Source organism: Hoplias malabaricus, unplaced genomic scaffold (genome assembly GCF_029633855.1).
Source record: "Hoplias malabaricus isolate fHopMal1 unplaced genomic scaffold, fHopMal1.hap1 scaffold_27, whole genome shotgun sequence".
Classification (NCBI taxonomy): domain Eukaryota; kingdom Metazoa; phylum Chordata; class Actinopteri; order Characiformes; family Erythrinidae; genus Hoplias; species Hoplias malabaricus.
The window spans coordinates 1,542,510-1,561,458 of NW_027101186.1; the positions used below are offsets into that span (position 1 = coordinate 1,542,510).

The 18,949-nt window shown below is 38.0% G+C and overlaps 1 protein-coding gene across 2 annotated transcripts; it reads right to left on the reverse strand.

The window, feature by feature from the left end:
• Positions 1 to 2,310: 2,310 nt before the first annotated feature.
• Positions 2,311 to 11,072, reverse strand: LOC136685257 (uncharacterized). Of its 2 annotated transcripts, none has more exons than XM_066659336.1 (10): positions 10,572 to 11,072; positions 8,547 to 8,755; positions 8,090 to 8,246; positions 6,677 to 6,964; positions 6,228 to 6,275; positions 5,843 to 5,922; positions 5,524 to 5,566; positions 4,694 to 5,297; positions 4,298 to 4,439; positions 2,311 to 4,212 (listed from the first exon to the last, which is right to left on the reverse strand). In XM_066659336.1, exons 2-7 carry the CDS (start codon positions 8,751 to 8,753, stop codon positions 5,549 to 5,551), a joined length of 798 nt encoding a protein of 265 aa, XP_066515433.1. In that variant the 5' UTR covers positions 8,754 to 8,755; positions 10,572 to 11,072; the 3' UTR covers positions 2,311 to 4,212; positions 4,298 to 4,439; positions 4,694 to 5,297; positions 5,524 to 5,548. The 2 variants fall into 2 exon arrangements, with proteins under 2 accessions (XP_066515433.1, XP_066515432.1); XM_066659335.1 differs by having other exon boundaries at positions 10,151 to 11,072.
• Positions 11,073 to 18,949: the final 7,877 nt, after the last annotated feature.

Sequence of the window (18,949 nt, forward strand, 5' to 3'; positions counted from 1 at the left end):
AGTATTTCATATACTGACATTATTTTATTTGAATTTGGTATTATGATTAATTAGGTTCAGTTTTGCAGAAACCTGGTAATAAACTAGTAAAGAAGGAGAATGCATATTTATTAACAAATCAATGCTGGCAAAGGTTCTTAACATAAGGCTTAAGGCAGCCAGCTGATACTTGCCTCTTCTCATCCCTACACACAAACACAGACAAAAACAAGTGTTAGTCATTTCAGCAACAACTGATAAATTTATAATTATACATCCACAGTCAGTTTCAACATCTTGCCTCCTTTTCTCTTTTAAATACAATGCAAAAATCCAATGTTTTTAATACACAGGTATCCTTGTTGCATATGAACATTTAACTACATTCATTCATTCATTGTCTGTAACCCTTATCCAGTTCAGGGTTGCGGTGGGTCCAGAGCCTACCTGGAGTCATTCCACATTCACTCACACCTACGGACAGTTTTGAGTCTCCAATCCACCTACCAACGTGTGTTTTTGGACTGTGGGAGGAAACCGGAGCACCCGGAGGAAACCCACGCAGACACAGGGAGAACACACCACACTCCTCACAGACAGTCACCCGAAGAAAACCCATGCAGACACAGGGAGAACACACCACACTCCTCACAGACAGTCACCCGGAGGAAACCCACGCAGACACAGAGAGAACACACCACACTCCTCACAGACAGTCACCTGGAGGAAACCCATGCGGACACTGAGAGAACACACCAACTCCTCACAGACAGTCACCCGGAGCGGGAATCAACATTTAACTACAACATAGCAAATTCATGATTATATTACAACTATAAATTTTAGTAGAATGTTGATGTGATTTCTTTATATGCCATATGATCCCCCAGTGATGAACTGGAGGTGTTTCTGTGCAGTGCCCAGCCTCAGTGCAGAAAGCATGCAGTTCCTTCACCAATACTGTGGATTTACACTTTGTTATTAAGCTTGCATAATAGTAAATGACCAGGGGCCAGGAAAAATGTGGTATGAAAATGTCAAAAATAATTATTAGCCAAATGAGTAAACTTCCTGACTGGCCATTGACATTAATATGCTACAATGCCAAAGCCATGCAGGGCAACTGAATATATTGTATCAGTCCTTGGTGTAGTAAAATACAGCAAACCTCTAGCCAGCTAGACCTCTAACCAGCTGTATCGAGCTGTCATTCTCTTCCCTGCCCTTGTCTTACAACTAAAACACAGAACATATGATGAGAACGTATGAGCATTACTTTTCCCCTAGCTCATTAACTCTGCACAACTTCATGCTAAATGTTCACAGCCATACCAAAAGTGTTTCAATGAAGACAACAGATGAACCAATTATATTATCATGGGAACAAAAAGCTCACTGAAGCGCATGGGGAGAAAAGGTTAGCGACCTAGCCTAATCCCACAGAAGAGCTACTGCAGGACTACTGAAACGTTTAAGATGGATATGATAGAAATGTGTAAGGACACAAAGTGCATTACAGATTGTTGCATATGAGGCTGCATAGCTGCAGACCAGCCAGAGTTCCCAAACTGACATCTGTCCACCACTGGCAGTGCCTACAAAGGGCATATGAACAACATAACTAGACCATGGAACAATGGAAGATGGTGAACTTGTTTAATATATCTGGTTTTATTTTATATCATGTGGGAACCTGGGAAGACATGACAAGACGATGCTGGGTGAGGCAGTGTTAGTGAAGCAATGTTTTGCTAGGAAACCTGGGGTCCTGGCATTTACATGGGTGTTACTTTGACACATAGCACCTACATATGCACCTACATACACATTAGCACATAGCAAGAACACCCCTTCAGGACAACAGTAGTTGTAATATTAGGGCTGATCTATGTGTGTCCAAATATATGTGTATTTATTTTAATGCATGCTAAGTTACTTTAAGTTGCACCCATAAGTGACACATATATACAAATACACACACACAGCTTGTCAAGTACCTGTAGAGAAGTATTGCCAATAGAATATGACTTCCTGGAACACATAAACACGAATCTAATAGCACCATATCTAATACCAAGTGTTGTCTAGAGAGGTACAAACACCCCAGCATTGAGGTGTGTGATATTGGGAGATGGGGGTGAGGTGATGGTGGTGATCATCCAACATCTTGGACGCACAAACGCTAATCACTGAATGCAGTCAAATCTTCAAAGCAAGGTTCCAAAATCTAGTAAAAAGTCTTCCCTCGACATAAAAAGGAGAAACTCTTTTTAATGTCCTTGATTTCAGAAGAAATAATAAGCAAACAGGTGTCCCAATACTTTTGTCCAAATTGTATTAGTTTATTTTGCATCATACCACACCATCTTACAAAGTCTGTTTTGACCTCTTGAATTGTTATTGTGGCAATCTTAAATATGATTTCATAAAAAAAAACTGTTGGCAAGTATAATTTATTCAGTGATTTTCCAGTTACAATTTAATCAAACATTGTAAAGCATATGTGTGTAAGATCAAGAGATTTTACTGTAATTTCAGCTATATACCAGTACACTGTGAAACTAAATAATCTCTTTCAGGAATATTGTATGACACAAAACATAAGTGCAGGACAGCACAGTATACAGAGTGCAATAATTACAAAGACTTACAGTAAATACAGATCAGGACCAATAGTCAGAAGACTTTAACTATTGAATCTACTAACTAAAGTAGATGTGGAATGAAGTTGTTCATAGAAAGATGTAACATGCTACGACATAAGTATTTTCAGACAGTCCACATATATAAGCACAGAAGTCACATGTAGCATCCAGAACATCAGTAATGGAATACAGTACTAGTTAATACACTAATTTAGTGGCAGTAACAGAATACAGTATTAATACAGTACTCTAGGAGAAAACTGTGCAAGGTGCTACAAAATACAGATTTTTGGAATTACAAAAAATGCATCTCAGTGTTAAGTACAATAATTGCATTGAAAATAATTTTTAAGTGAAACTGTGTCTATGTGTTGTGTTTGAGGGCATGCTTGTGTATGGAGGTTACATAGACATGTCATGTGGTTGTTGTGGCACAGTAGGTAACATCACACTATGTCCCCTTCAGTCCTTGGGTACAACTCCTAATAATACATTGGTCTACCTGCAATACGAATAGCCTTGTATGTCACTCTGGATAAGAGTGCCTGCCAAATGCCATAAATGTAAAAAAAAAAAAAAAGTGAGCAAGTGTGTTTGACAGATAGAGGAGGTTACATAGACGTTAATTAGAGTGTGCATGTGTGTGTTGGGAACTGTCCATTCAGATTCTGGGAATTAAGGAGTATGTTAGCTTGTGGAGGGGAATCAATGTCATACAAAATGTAGCAGTATTGGACTGAATGCTATGGTACCTTCTTCCAGACATAAGTCAGAGCTAACTTCAAATTAAGTAAATATTGAAAATTCACGTAATCAAATCCTCACAGCAATGTTACAAATCTAATAGAAAGCCTTCCTCAGACAGTAAAGACAGTTATTCCAACAAAAGCAGGAGAAACTCAAACATTTGATGATACAGTGTACATTCAATATTGTAGTGTGCAAAGAGAAATGTGGTCATAACACATAAGTGACTCATGATAAATTCAAGTGATCAGATATATTCAATTGTCCTAGTAGTCCTAATATACAAAGAGCAGTTTGTGATAAGAATAGTCATAGCAAGTTTAGTTAAAATGTTATGCCATCAGGATTTGGGTAGGTGTACAAAGAATTTCCATCATCACCAGCAGTTTTACCAGCATTCTGTCCTACACAACCTCCTACAGTGTGATCTGCTTGGATCCAGTGAGAGACTCAAGTCTTCTTTATGAGTTTATTCAGTCCGTTGGCCTCCTTTGCTGTGTTGCCCTCTCCCCAGCACACCACAACATAGAAGATGGTGCTTGCAACAACAGGGTGATAGAACATTTGTAGCATACTGTTGCACACACTGAAGGACCTGGGCATTCTCAGAAACTAAAGCTGGTTCAGGCACTTCTTGTGGATGTCCTCAGTGTTGGTATACCATTCCAATTTTGACCCAGCTGGCCATCATTGTCAACAGTTGTTGATATCTGGGTGAATTTAGGCCTAGACCTCAGAAGACAGATGTCAACAGTTGTCCTTGTACATCACTGCAGCTCTCTCATTGTTCTTATGTGGATCAGGCAGGTGAGAATCTTCTTTGCATTCTCTGTTAGATGTACTTAAGTATGAAAAAGATGTCATTATACAGACATTTAAAATTGGTGAAAAGTATGTACAAAAACAAAGTAAAAGTGAACATTTACTTTGCAGGTTGTCCTTCGTCTGATAGAGAGATAACTTCAGAGAATCACACACACAAGGATCACAAGGTTCTTCTTCCCCTCTTGAAGCTTTGCAACACCAATGACTCTGTGAGACCTCTTTTTGTGTGAAAAACACCCAAGCCTGTAAAACATTGATTTGGAAGGTTAAGCCCGCTTACACAAAATATGTACGCTCAGAGACAAATGATCTTGTCAAGTCAATACAAGGAACAACTGTAAATGAATCTTTTGTGGATAAGGAAGGGACTAGTACAGCAGCATATTAGCAGCATGATGTTTGAGCAATGAACTATACAGGTTGATATGACAATGCATGGCAGTATGGACAGTTAATTTAAATGAGATATTCCAATAGCTGTGCAAATATGAACTTACATGTTTGGCTTTGCTGTGTATGTGACACAAATCTGATGACATCTTTGTGATTAGTGATGAAGATAGCTTGACAAGCTAAAGACAAAACATAACAGCTTATAATGAACAGCGACAGGTTAGGTATAGTTTGCTGTACAATGCATAATTGTGTAGTTTGTCATTTGTTGATGTAGAGTGTGAATATGTACGTTCTTGAATACCTTGCTATACAATGTAATGATTGTGGTTTACATCAACTGAGACCACAAATATTGCTGGGGTGCAGTAAGGACAGCTAAATAGCTTCTTGCAAATGGAATAACTTCATATTGATTATTGTTTAAAATGAAGCAAATGCGAAAATGTAACAGTAAATTAACTGTATGTAGTTTATTGAACAGAGAATGTTAGTTAGACCACAAAACTGACACAGCAGGAGTTTGTAAATATCAAAAAAGCTTTTTTTTTCATGAACAGAACAGTTTAGAAAAATCTAACCTCTTAAATTGTAGCCATTATTTTAAAGTAAATAATATATTAATGTACAAAGATTATACAAATGTTATAACAAATTCATTTGTCAATAAAGGATGATGGCTCCCAGGAATCTTTCCATTTGGTCCCACTGTAAACATAAATGAAATACTGTCAGTAATCATATTTAGGTAATTTTTCAAGCTAGCAAATTGTACATGTAAATATTATATTGTACTTTTATACAGTATTATAATTAAAACAAATATTTCAGGAACTATTGATACTTTAGAAATATCACACTGTTTAAACAGTTGTGGATTGTGAGCCCATTACCTATAAAGTTTCAAATGTAACAACTTTATTTACACACATACCAAGACTTGCACGGAACCCATCGAATTAGGACCTCCTTTTCCCCTATATAATTAAAAAAAAAAAAAAAAAAAAAACGATCATAACACAAGTCTGAAATTTCAGAAAAAAATATCAATATCCAGCTGCATTTGTTTGGCACAATGAATGCATAATACCTCTGCTGTACTTCCTGCAATTGTGGTGGTAATATCAGATACTGATATTAAGATGAATGAAACAGTCTTGTTTATATAACCAAAGATGATTAAAAAAAAAGAATAATAAGTGAACCTGAGTATATCTATATAAAACCTGTGAAAAGGCTTAAGGAAGACCTACATTTTTCACTCTTCTTTTCAAAACACTGGAATAAGGAAATTGGTTCTGCATCTTTCTTCTAGTGCATTCAGGACACTCATCTGAAAGACAGGCCATTACAGCCATTACTGGTTTATTACAGTAACAGATAAAAAGAACATACCAAACAGAGCCTGCATACACCAAGTTTTGACTAATGAACACCTTATTAAATTATAATCATACACAGGATAAGATCCTATGCTAATCCATTAGCGCGGCTCTATATTATAATTATATATATACACAACAATTCAGGTATAATTTGACAAAAACTGCATTTTATATCACTATTTCAGGTTTGTGATAATATAATAATGTATATTAATTATGTTAACATATTTTAAAAAGAGAAAATGTTCATTACGTTTTTGCTTTTTGTTTTTCTTCTCAACTCCTCTTTGCTCGCCTGGCTCTAAATACAATTAATAAGATAAAAGCAATTAATACGAAATAAAACAATATGTAGTGTAACATACAATGCCTTTAGAACATTTTCAGAACTTTGACTTCGTTATGTTGAGGCTTTGGGATAAATTTCAAGTGTCATACAAAGGTTCTGAATACTTATGTCCATACAAATTTTATTTTTTGCCTTATAATAAATTTGCAAACATTTCTAATATTCCATATTCACTTTGTGATTGTGGGTAATTGAACGTAGATTCATTGGGGAAAACTTTGTTTTTAATTTTATTTTATCACAAGGCCTCAACATAAAATGTGAAAAAGTGAAAGGGTCTGAAGACTTTCCAATCGCATTGTAACTACTGTGATACACAACACTTTACTGTCTATTAAGAAAATATACTTCACTTCTCGTTCTTTTTTTGGCCTTTTGGCCCTGGGGACCAGCAATATTGCTTCCTTTTGCGGGTCTGGTGGTCAGGTTGGTGGTCTGCAGATGATGGGTTCCTGGGCTGGCAGATTCCAAATCAGAAGTCTGTGCGTCATCAGTCTCTTGACTGGTGACCTGCAAGCCAGAGATTTCCAGACTGGCAGTCTGTGGGTCTTCAGTCTCTTGACTGGTGATCTCTGAGCTACCATCCAGGACAGTGGTTTTTGGGCACCCAGTGGCCTTGTCCTTCTCTCTTTGAAAATGAACTTAAAGACAAGACAAATTTAATTAACAAGACAACTCCAACACATTTTGCACAATTTTTTTAACAATTGCACTTCATGCCATAAAATCGATGGCTAATTGGCTAATTATTGATGCTACAAGTAAGGGGCTTGCAAAAACTGGTGCAGTATTATTATAATTTGGATTGTAAGTAGATATATAAATATCAAGTATCGCAACATTTGTTTTGCAATATGGTATAGATTCTTAAAAACAAAGTTTACATTTTTAATTTGTAGTTTACAGGTAAAGATTGGTGGCAGACAGTGGTTTATTTTGTACTGTGTTTAAACCCCAACACCTTTCTTTTAATTTGATTTTATGCATATATGTTTTTTATACTAAAACAGTTTTCATAAACTTCGGTTCTAAATTGGTTTCTTACAGTGTCATCAGAAAATTCCGGATATCCATGGCAATGAGAGAGGTAGAGTGCTACAGACACAGCTTATTCTATTGGTTGCATATTTAGAAGGGGGATACACAAAATATAAAAAATGCTGGATTCAAACCATTGTTTCCACAGGAGGACCAATTCATTTTATAATTCTCATTTGGTTGAGAAAACAGGAATTGGGTACTGACATGTGGTGTTAATGCTATAGCTGATCTGTGTAAATGTTCATTTGATTTGTAATTTTTTTTCACCAAGAATAATTACATAACCCTTAAGAGGGGAGATTTAGAATAGCTTTATTTTACCATGGAAATTCATGGAAATTCATTATCTGTAACACTTATCCAGTTCAGGTGGGTCCAGAGCCTACCTGGAATCAATGGGCACAAGGCGGGAACACACCCTGGAGGGGTGCCAGTCCTTCACAGGGCAACACACACGCACAGTCACAGTCACTCACACACTCACACCTATGGAGTCGCCAATCCACCTACCAACATGTGTTTTTGGAGCGTGGGAGGAAACCGGAGCACCCGGAGGAAACCCACACGGACACAGGGAAAACACACCACACTCCTCACAGACAGTCACCCAGAGGAAATCCACACAGACACAGGGAGAACACACCACACTCCTCACAGACAGTCACCCGGAGCGGGGCTCGAACCCACAGTAGCAATATTTAAAAAAACTATTTTTTTATACTTACTCTTTAACATGGCTTCGTACATCATTTTTAACCTCTGAAGCAAATCATCATCTAGAAGGTAATCCCCACCTAGTACTGCATCTGCCACCAAACTACCTTTGCATTTCTTCCCCAAAAGCAATACAGGGAAGAAATCAAGGGTTGCAAGTTTGTCAAGCTGAAAAAAAGACATTAAATAGCATATAAGACGACTGTCACATCAAATAATATGTGACTAAGTGCTTTTTATACTTCATAACCAAATAATACAAAAATACTGTCTTATTGATCAATTTCTCCTGTACAAAATATTGTGTTCAAAAACCTTAAAACTCATGTATACAATACATAATACAATACATAATACAAAAAAAAAAAAAACAGTAAAAGACAAAACAATTATCTGTGAAATATGACTGGGTAACTGACTTAACTTCTTAAATAGCTGGTAGCACCTTTAGCAATGACCTGACCTTACCAATACATGGCTGCTGTTAAGAACAGTCCTGTTGTTGTTCTTTTTGATATATTTTTTCCACTTGTTTTTATTGTCTTCGAATAATTTTCTCTTTTCCTTAAGTTTGGCTTTATATGGTTGTGGCTCTTTGCAAATTGGGCAAGCTTTGTAGGAGACACTTATCTGACCATTGCACCCTGGGCATATCTTCCTGGTGCTTCCTGGCATATCTAAACAAATAGAAAGCAAATGGCATTAAAAACCATAACAACTCATTTCTGTTAATGTGACTACTTATATTTGAGCCCCTTAAACAAGAGGCCCAATTATGCATACAAGTTTTGAAATTAAGTAAAGACATCTGTGACTGGCTGGCCTAGCCACCTCAGTTGTTTTCACTGGGGCACCATATTTGCACTGGCCTTTCACAGACTTCTCTACTTTTACACAGAATATGCCATCATGGCAGAGTCATGGCTGCACTTTATTTTATATGAGTGAGCCTAGTTTAATTTATATATTGACATTAAATGTACATAGTAAATTTGTCTGGTTAATAAGATAAAGACTGCAATATTTAAACGGTTTTCTGTGTCCTGAAAACCATCTTCATCATGAACGACACTAATAGATTGACACGTGCATATTTTCACACATGCGCACACCGAAAGTGTCTATGAAAACGCGCAAAAAGTAAATCATGTCCACCTTACTCACTAAATTATGTTTTTAAAGTATTTTAGGTTAACGTTACATATGAAGTTGAGGGCAGGAAAAGTTTATGAGATGTGGTTATCAGTTATACACAACATTTAAAGAGCATAACAATAAAGCATGTGAAAATGGATAAAAACGAGTAGTTTAAAGGCTGAATTTAAGGTGGACTGGAGGGAATCGGTCCCGTGTGTAAACATACTGCTGTAACATTAACAGCGTATTTAAGTTGAACACAGCGTAGAAAAGTTCAGCACACATTTAATAATTCTTACTAATCTCATATAAATGTGTACCATTCATTACTAACGTGACAAAGTTTTACACACTCGCTCACTCGCTCACTCCTGCTCCCGTTAAGCACGGTGTTGCACTGATTAACGGCCTACTTAAAACCAATCATGCGGAACTCCGTACAGCCTCAATTTTACATTTCTAAAGAAATTTATTTTTTCAAAAGATTCTGCTTCTTTTTTCCTATTAACTTATTTTCTTTAAATGGAATATGTAGTTTATTTATTTGCTTATAAATGTGCGACAAAAGTATTATTATTATTATTATTATTATTATCATTAATCATAATAACGACAATAACAATGACAATAATAATAATAATAATAATAATAATAATAATAATAATAATACTAAATAGACGAAGAAATGCTGCCAACACAAGCTAAGCAGGACGGTATGAAGTAGTGTCCCAAATCCAATATTTAATTAATGCATTTTAAAACTCGGTTTGGCCACTTTTTAAATGTACACTGAGAGCTAGATGTAAGCTGTTGGAATATTGTTAATGAATTAATGCCTGCTGAATGTGTCCCAAAAGAGATTTGGTTTGAAATACCTTTATCTCAATGCTACCTTCTAAGGCCCTACATAGGCAACAAGAGGTCAAGGCACATACCTTCAAGTTTCAGACACAGCCATAGACTCGTTGTTACCATAGCAACCGAAGTACGCTGTTATTTTTCCACTGACGGAGCCACGATATCTTTCACATTCTTGTAACATAACAAGAGCGATGGTGTTTACAAAGTACATCGTTACGGCCACAGAAACACACTGACCGTTTTATTTAGCAAACGCCAACTCATTAGCCACCAGGCTACAAAACGTATCTAAAGCTACGTATATGCTCAGGTGTCGCCTGACGACAAGACACGTAATTTAAAAAGTCACTCATGCGATTTAATAATTTAATCAGTAGACAGCACGTCTCGTTCCCCGATATGTCTAGGTAAAAGGTTATGGGAACCTTTAGTTTGGTAGCAAAAAAGTGCACAATCTGCTCCATCAACCAGACTAAACGATATAGCTTCACCTACACAGATGCTACGTTACAGGAGGCAATAGTTAGTTGATTTGCTCACTCAAGAACAGACAGTCATCATGGGCGATCCCAAACTATTCTAAACATTAACAAAAAATTAACAGTGACGATTAACAGCTTCAAAAATCCTAACGTCAACCAGAGTTTTAATAGAAAAACCATCACAGTTTTTCATTAGTCTGCATTTCTCTTTAGCACCCCCTGTGGAGATTTGCTTCTAAAATCGGCACCAAAATGTACCAGTCAGTACGTATTTGGTCCTCTGCAAAAAAGTGTTCAGAGGTACGTATAACCCATGAGACCAGGTTGCAACGCAACTGTATTTACTTAATTGATATGAGTTGTTCTGACATTAAGTAGTACATAGATGTAAGTTGCCATTTTAAGTACTGCCAACTTATGTTACCCAAGTTAACATAATTCCACAAGAGTCCTGTTTACTTAATAGAATTTAGGAAACCGATTGCCTTAGAAAAATAAAGTAAGCACAACAAAGAATTATTATTCAGTAGTACTTCTGGTTTATTTTAATCAAATTCCATTACATCACAGAGCACATCAGCCTATCTAAATACATAAAGTTACCCAAAAATAAAATTAATTCCACATTTAAGTCAATTAAAAATATTTTTTAAAAGAAAACCTCCAGTAATCTTTATTCTTGAATGACTCAAATGGCACAGTCTGTGTAATAAACAAAAATGTACAATAATGTTTAATGCACTTAACCAAGCTAAAGTTTTGCACAATAAATTTAAGTGCTTTGACACATTATGAACAACACAAGAACATTTTGCAAGTGCAAACCATATAAATGAGAGCCTAACATCAATAAGAGGGTAAAGCTGGGTCCATCGAAACTTAGAAATCCCTTAAATTATTTTGGGCTCAGATTGCCTACTCCCAGGTTTAGCAAGTCAAATGTGTTCTCCAGTCTTTTGGGATAGTCCAAATGAAGGTTTTATAGTAGTTCAAATGTCAGGCAAATAGCTTGAGCATGGTTTTCAATGTTCTCCATAACGTTACCTTCCAGTATGATATTAATGCTAGATGGCTCAAAGTGTATGGCATTTGGACCTGGTTGCTGGCTGTCTTCAGGTATAACAGTCAATAACCCATCAGGAACCTGAATGAAATCTGTGATGGTATCTGAATCCTGCAGACAAAAGGTAAATATAATGAAAAAATATATTATTGCAAAACCTTCATGTCTTCACTAAGTAAATTTTAATTATACAATTTGATGTAATACTTACAAAACAGACCTTGAAGTACTCACTGCCTAATCTCCAAGATAAACCTGGAAGACAACGAAGGACAGCAGTCCACATTGCTGTAATATCCTGGATCTACAAGTTAAGAAAAAACAAACCAAAATATCTAAAAATAAACATGAGACAAATGTGTGATAAATTATAAGTTAAAACACATAGGTGTCTGTGTTCTATAATATATGTTACCATCCCATTAAAACAGGATTCATCTGCTAAAAAAAATATTATTGGGTGTTTGTGCTGTTTTGTTTAACTTGTCTGTCTTTGGGCTCCATGGTTTTAGAAAGAACCATTAAAAATGAAAGAAACATTACACAGCACAAAAATAACTGATTTGTATTTAATAGTTTTCGGGAAATAGTGCAGCTCCATGGCAAATAAATGTTGGTTCTCATGTTTGGAATTAGTTGATGATGACAAGTCTACAGGAAAACTAACCAACCTTAAAGGAACACTAGCTAAGATCAGTGGAGCATCACAATGATTTTTAAGCTGTAATTAAGCTAAAAAATTAAGGTAAAAAATATTATCTAGTGTTCCATTAAGGAGGTGACTGGATCACTCTTATAAAAGTAACATTCCAAATTGTAATAAAAAGATTCCTTACCTTAATTTCAACTTGGGCAACAATGTCTGCAAGTGTACTGCCAATAATTCCTTTCCTGGATTTAAAGATCTCAAGGAATCGTGGGGTGTGACTGTCCAAGGCCTCAAAAAAGTCTTGTTCAAGATCTTTACTTGCCACCCTTGTGAACTCAGCAAAAACCTTTAGGAAAAACACAGCACACATAGAGCCATAATTCGATTTGTACCACATTAACAGATTACACAAATTAAAATACATTTACTCTTGTAGAAGTAATATGTTCATGTTAATATGATTGTATGTTTTATTTTACATAAATTACATATTTGTTACCATACCTGCTGCTTTCTGAAAAGGGCTGGCCAGCGCTCCAACATGCGTTTCACTGGTGGCTGTAACCACCATGTTTCTGTATCTGTAATGTCTAAGCAGTTGCCCTTTCTTTCATACACAAATTTGCAAAATTTACATGCCCACTGCATCTGATTTAGTTGTGTTCAAGCTGCAAAAAAGAAGAACCTTTTTTAAAAATGGATTCAAACATTGTAGATATAGTGCTCACACAAGGTAAAGTGTGTTTCATAAAATGTCAGCCCTGTGCTTACAAAAAAAAGGCTAACCCGTGTCTTCTATATTATTTATAAAACGTGCTCTGTTAACGTCGACTTGGTATGTGTTGTAAATAATTGTTTTATCCATGTTATACGGAGCGCTGTTGGAGTATTTTTCCGGTGAACACATTCACACAAGACTTGAAGTTATGTAAGACACTTCAGACAAAAGGTTAACCCCAACAAAGTTATGCCTTAACCAGCTTTGCATTTGCCGTTACAAATATGGAGCTTTGCCTGGGTCACGGTTTTTTAAAAAAAAAGTAACCTCTGCCGCTTTTGACTCACCATTGAGTTATGCTATGGCTTCAACAGAAATTTTGTGAGTGCTGCGCGCTCTCTCTGTGTGTTTTGTGCAAACTGCGCGCTCTCGCTGAATGTTTTGTGCGCGCTGCGCGCTCTCTCAGGTTTTTTTTTTTTTTTTTTTTTTTTTTTGCGAGCTTTGCGCATCCCTCTGAGTGTTTTGTGCAAACTGCGCGCTCTCTATGAGTGTTTTGTGCGAACTGCGCGCTCTCTCTGAGTTTTTTTTTGCGAGCTTTGCGCTCTCTCTGTGTGTTTTGTGCAAACTGCGCGCTCTCGCTGAGGGTTTTGTGCGTGCTGCGCGCTTTCGCTGAGTGTTTTGTGCAATCTGCGCGCTCTCTGAGTGTTTTGTGCAAACTGCGCGCTCTCTCTGAGTGTTTTGTGCATGCTGCCCGCTCTCTCTGAGTGATTTGTGCGAGCTTGTACTTTCCACTTCGGACGTCAGTCGCATGCTGAGCAGAGTGAATGCATGGAAGGTAGCTGGCCCTGATGGTGTACCTGGCCGGGTGCTAAGAGCTTGTGATGTGGAACTTGCGGGTGTCTTCACTCACATCTTTAATGTTTCGCTTGCCCAGGTAGCTGTACCATCTATCTTTAAGTCAGCCATCGTTGTGCTTGTGCCTCACTCACCCCAATAATTTCCAAGTGCTTTAAAAGACTAGTTCTTTCTCACTTGAAATCCTGCCTGCCTGCTACGCTGGACCCACACCAGTTTGCTTATCGTAGCAACAGATCCACCGAGGACGCTATCTCAACAGCACTACACACTGCACTAACCCACCTCGCTTGGAGGCATAAGGAAGCATAAAGTAATCTAAATCTCCCTGGTAGGCGGCTGCGTTGACCTTGGACCTCAGAAAATACAGTGGACCCACACCATCAGATGACATGGGACCCCAAACTGCCACTGACTGTGGAAACTTTGCAGGGTACCTCGAGCAACGTGGATTCTGTGCCTCTCCTCTCTTCCTCCAGATTCTGGGACCTTGATTTCCATAGGAAATGGTCCTTGGTCTCCCAGGACCAAGATGGCATCGCGATCACACTGCGAGGCTCAGCGTCTTACCGGTTTTAGTGATGTTATACTTCTGTACTTAGCTATCTCCAGTTTTCTTGCGCAAATAACTCTTGCGAACTACAGTTACGACAGACAGACACTTTTGGAAATTAACATTCACCGCACAAACACCGGATTCAGCATCGGTTTGACTTTAACCAGCTTCAAAACAACACCCCTCCCCCATCTTGGACTGTCCGATTATCTTTCTTTGTTCCTGCTTCCCAAATACACTGCAGTCATGCATAGGATTAAGCCTTCAACCAGAACTGTAAAGATCTGGATGGATGGGGCTGACTCCTTCCTTCAGCAACAGTTCCAGCACACCGACTGGAGTGAGTATGCTGCCCGAGCCACCACAGTCTCACACATCCACTTGGACACCTACACTAACTCTGTCCTGAAACAAATCAACAAGCGCTCAGGGTACAAGAGTCCTCTGTACCGCCCACTGGGGTTGCTGGCAATATGAAGAGACTAATAGCTATAGCCAAGCACTGCTACAAACGCCGGATTGAGGAGCACTTTACCTCCTCTGACCCTCGGCGTACGTGGCAGGGAATACACGCCCTGACTGACTATAAACCAACTAGCTTTGTTCCATCTACCAACAGTGCTTCAGTCCCTGATGAGCTGAACAACTTCTACGCTCGTTTCGACCAGATGATATTGATATCTTCAATAAATCTTCCACCGACGACAACCCACTTGTACTTTCCACTTCGGATGTCAGTCGCATGCTGAGCAGAGTGAATGCACGGAAGGCAGCTGGCCCTGATGGTGTACCTGGCCGTGTGCTAAGAGCTTGTGCTGTGGAACTTGCGGGTGTCTTCGCTCACATCTTTAATGTTTCGCTTGCCCAGGCAGCTGTACCATCTATCTTTAAGTCAGCCATCATTGTGCCTGTGCCTAGGCATTCTACTGCTTCAGACTTTAATGACTTTCGACCTGTAGCACTCACCCCAATAATTTCCAAGTGCTTTAAAAGACTAGTTCTTTCTCACTTGAAATCCTGCCTGCCTGCTACGCTGGACCCACACCAGTTTGCTTATCGTAGCAACAGATCCACCGAGGACGCTATCTCAACAGCACTACACACGGCACTAACCCAACTGGACTGTCAAAACTCATAGGTGAGTATGCTGTTCATCGATTTTAGTTCTGCATTCAACACAGTGATTCCGTCTATGCTGATATCCAAACTCAACCATCTGGGTATCAGCACATCACTCTGCCACTGGATTTTAGACTTCCTGTCTAACAGACCCCAATCTGTTAGATTAGGCAACCTTCATTCATCAACCATCACCTTGAACACTGGCGTTCCACAAGGTTGTGTTCTTAGCCCGATTCTGTACTCTCTCTTCACCCATGACTGTGTACCTGCCTATGGTTCAAACACCATAGTCAAATTCGCAGATGACACCATGGTGATAGGCTTGATTACAGACAATAATGAAACGCCCTACCGGGATGAAGTACAGCATCTGTCCTTGTGGTGCCAAAACAATAACCTAGTACTAAACATGCTCAAAACAAAGGCGATCATCATGGACTTCAGACGGACTAGGAATCAAGCTCACGCCCCCATTTACATCAATGGAACTGCAGTGGATCAGGTGTCCAGTTTCAAGTTCCTTCGAGGACATCTACCATAAACGCTGCCTGGGCAGGGCACGAAAATCACTATAATATCACTACTGCACTTTATGTAAATAATGTAATATATTGCACTTCTGGTTAGATGCTAACTACATTTCATTGGCCCTGTACTTGTACTCTGCACAATGACAATAAAGTCGAATCTAATCTAATCTAATTTACTTTAATCAGGGAACATAACTTTGGACCACTCAGGAGCAGTCCAGTCCTTTTTCCTGACGCTGTCTCTTGTTCAAGAGTGGCTTGGCATAAGGAACATGACAGCTGAAACCCATGTCTTGCATACATTCAAATTTTATGACCAGCACCTGTATGTGCTTGTATAATTTTAAACTACTGATTCTTAACATTGAAGTTGCCCAGAAGCTCTATTGCAACTCTTCGCTTCCACATTAAATTACCTGACGCTGGATTATAACTTACTTCTGAACGTCATCGTTCCATTATCTTGGGCATGATTTTAATGTGTGAGCAATCTTTTTGTGCTGACTATATGCAGGTGTATTGTTTAACATTCGGATTCTGACTGGTGTTCGCTCAGAAGCTTTTACATTTTTCGCTTCCACCTTAAGTAATGCAGCAGTAACGTTAGGTAACTTGAAAATTTGAAAGTAAGGCGTTCGGACAAGAGTTTCAGAAGGGCAGGCTGGCTCACTGTGGTTACGTGTTTGTCGGTTTACTGGCATTATAAATATATCAAAGATAGTTGGAAACTTTGTGAAAGGACGTTTGTGTTGCCTTATCAAAGTAGCCAACACTTTAAAATGTTAATGTCTATGGATGTTGGGCATGTTAAAAGTATTAAAAACATTACAAAACACTTCAACGAATGATAAATATATACGCCATCCCAATCCCAATATATTTGCCTGTAATGGAATGTAATGGAATATATTGGAATCGAGACGTTCCGGGAGCCACCTGGTGGATTGATGCAGAATTGCGGGTAAAAGGCCCAAACTTTGAGGATTTTTAGCTCCCACCACGTGTGCCCAGGACCCGACCCCGGGCTCTGCAAAAAAAATCGTCTAGGGTGCGCCGCGCGCTAGGCCGATAAGGTCCACCAAGCAGCGTATCATATATGTGGATTGGGATGGTGTGGTACTACGAAGAGGTAAGCAACTGCTATTTTCTCGACTAAATGGCCTTTCGGACCTAAGACCCCACCACCACCTGTTAGGTCTAAATGGAATTGTGGACACATACTCCCATTTGTGGCCAGATGGTAGTATGTCAGTGTAGTTTTTATTTATTTTTTATTAAGTTAATGCAACATATGATTGGTCATTTGAAAATGGTACTCAGGCAGCTAGTACTTAACCTTTTCCATGTTACATATTTCAGATTATTCCAATTTTGGACATTTCAATTCCAACATTACTGATTATACACAGAGTCTTGTACAAAAAAGAAGGCATAGATTTGAAAACGTTCAACGTACACATGTATCATTGTCACAAGCATTTTAAAATGTGCACTGTGTACACATTTGAATTTGATATGTATTTTTGAAATTGTGATGGAGAAAATAAGTACAAGTATTAAGAATTGAAATCTAACAGAGCATTTGGAATCAGAAAGTAGTTTATTTAACCTTAAGGTGGTCAACATACAATAGCAGAGAGTACTATGTGAATGTGGACAAAGGAGATGTTTTCACAGAGATATTTATATAGGTATTTTATACGTCATAACCATAAGATAATCACTCGATGTTTCTGCAAGCTTAGTTTCCTTAGAGACATCTCAGTTTGATATACAAGATGTGGTTTGTTCTAATAAAGCATTGACCTCGAGCTGACGTGACATACACTTAGTTTTTGAGCTCTGTTGACGATTAGAAATGAATATACTGACAAACAAGCAGACAAGTTCTTTCAACAGAGACATATAAAAATTACCATTACAGAAATATCTGAGTTTGGATATCCCTATCTTACTAAGAAAAGTCGACAAGAAATGTTGTAGAGCAAATCAAAAGCTGTTCAGCAACATATAGCAAGTTTTGGTCCCTTGTGTACAACCAAAAATACAACCGCAAAGTTGCTTCAGAATATAGTGCACCTTGTCTGCCCACTGCAACGGGCTTATCCGCGCTATATTTTACCAGCCGTAACTACGAAACCTCATTCTACACACTTAGAGCAGGCCAAGCCATTTAAAATGAAAATAACCTGTTTCCAAATTGAATTATACAAGAACAAGTATAAAAACAACAATAAAGTAATTTTCACTATTAGAATTAACTCACACATCCATTCCCCTCATTTTCCTTCAGAAAAGGGTACTTAAATATCAGAGCTTTACACACTTGCACATACTCATTTGTACACTCTAAAAAGTGTATTTGGGCAGTAGTTCCTATTATAGACTTATTTACATTAACCTCAATTAATTCTTTTGCCTTAGTTCCTACAACTTACTTTCATGAGTTCAATTAACTTAAAAGTCACACATTTTATCTCAAAATAACTTTTTACTTTGAGACTACGTGAAACAATTAAGTTTAAAGCAGCTTTACGTCTGACGTCATTACGTAAGCTTTGCGCGAGGCAGATCTCTGGTACCGACAACAGGTGCGCCCCGCTTTTTCTTCCGAACATCGACGGTCGACGTGACTCGGATAAAACAGTAAGTATGCTACCCACCATAACCAAACATTTAATAAACCTTAAAAAAAAAAAACAGACTGCACTGTAAAAAATCTAACTTCAAATTTAGTTGATTATACATTGAAATAGTGAGTTGGGAATAGAACTCAATTGTGTGATAGTTCATCTAACACGAAATGTATTGTTCTGATCAACCTGTAGGCACAACATAAAAAATGTGTTGAGAAGATTTGTTTGGAAAAGTTGCTGATTAAGATAAACCTGCGCATGC

Coding starts and splice junctions, on each gene's coding strand:
- LOC136685257 (XM_066659335.1), bottom strand. CDS start 10,190: ATGGTAACAACGAGTCTATGGCTGTGTCTGAAACTTGAAG. Junction 8,247..8,546: donor TTAACAGCAGCCATGTATTG/GTAAGGTCAGGT, acceptor TCTTTTTTTCAG/CTTGACAAACTTGCAACCCT. Junction 5,923..6,227: donor GAAAAACAAAAAGCAAAAAC/GTAATGAACATT, acceptor CCTGTCTTTCAG/ATGAGTGTCCTGAATGCACT.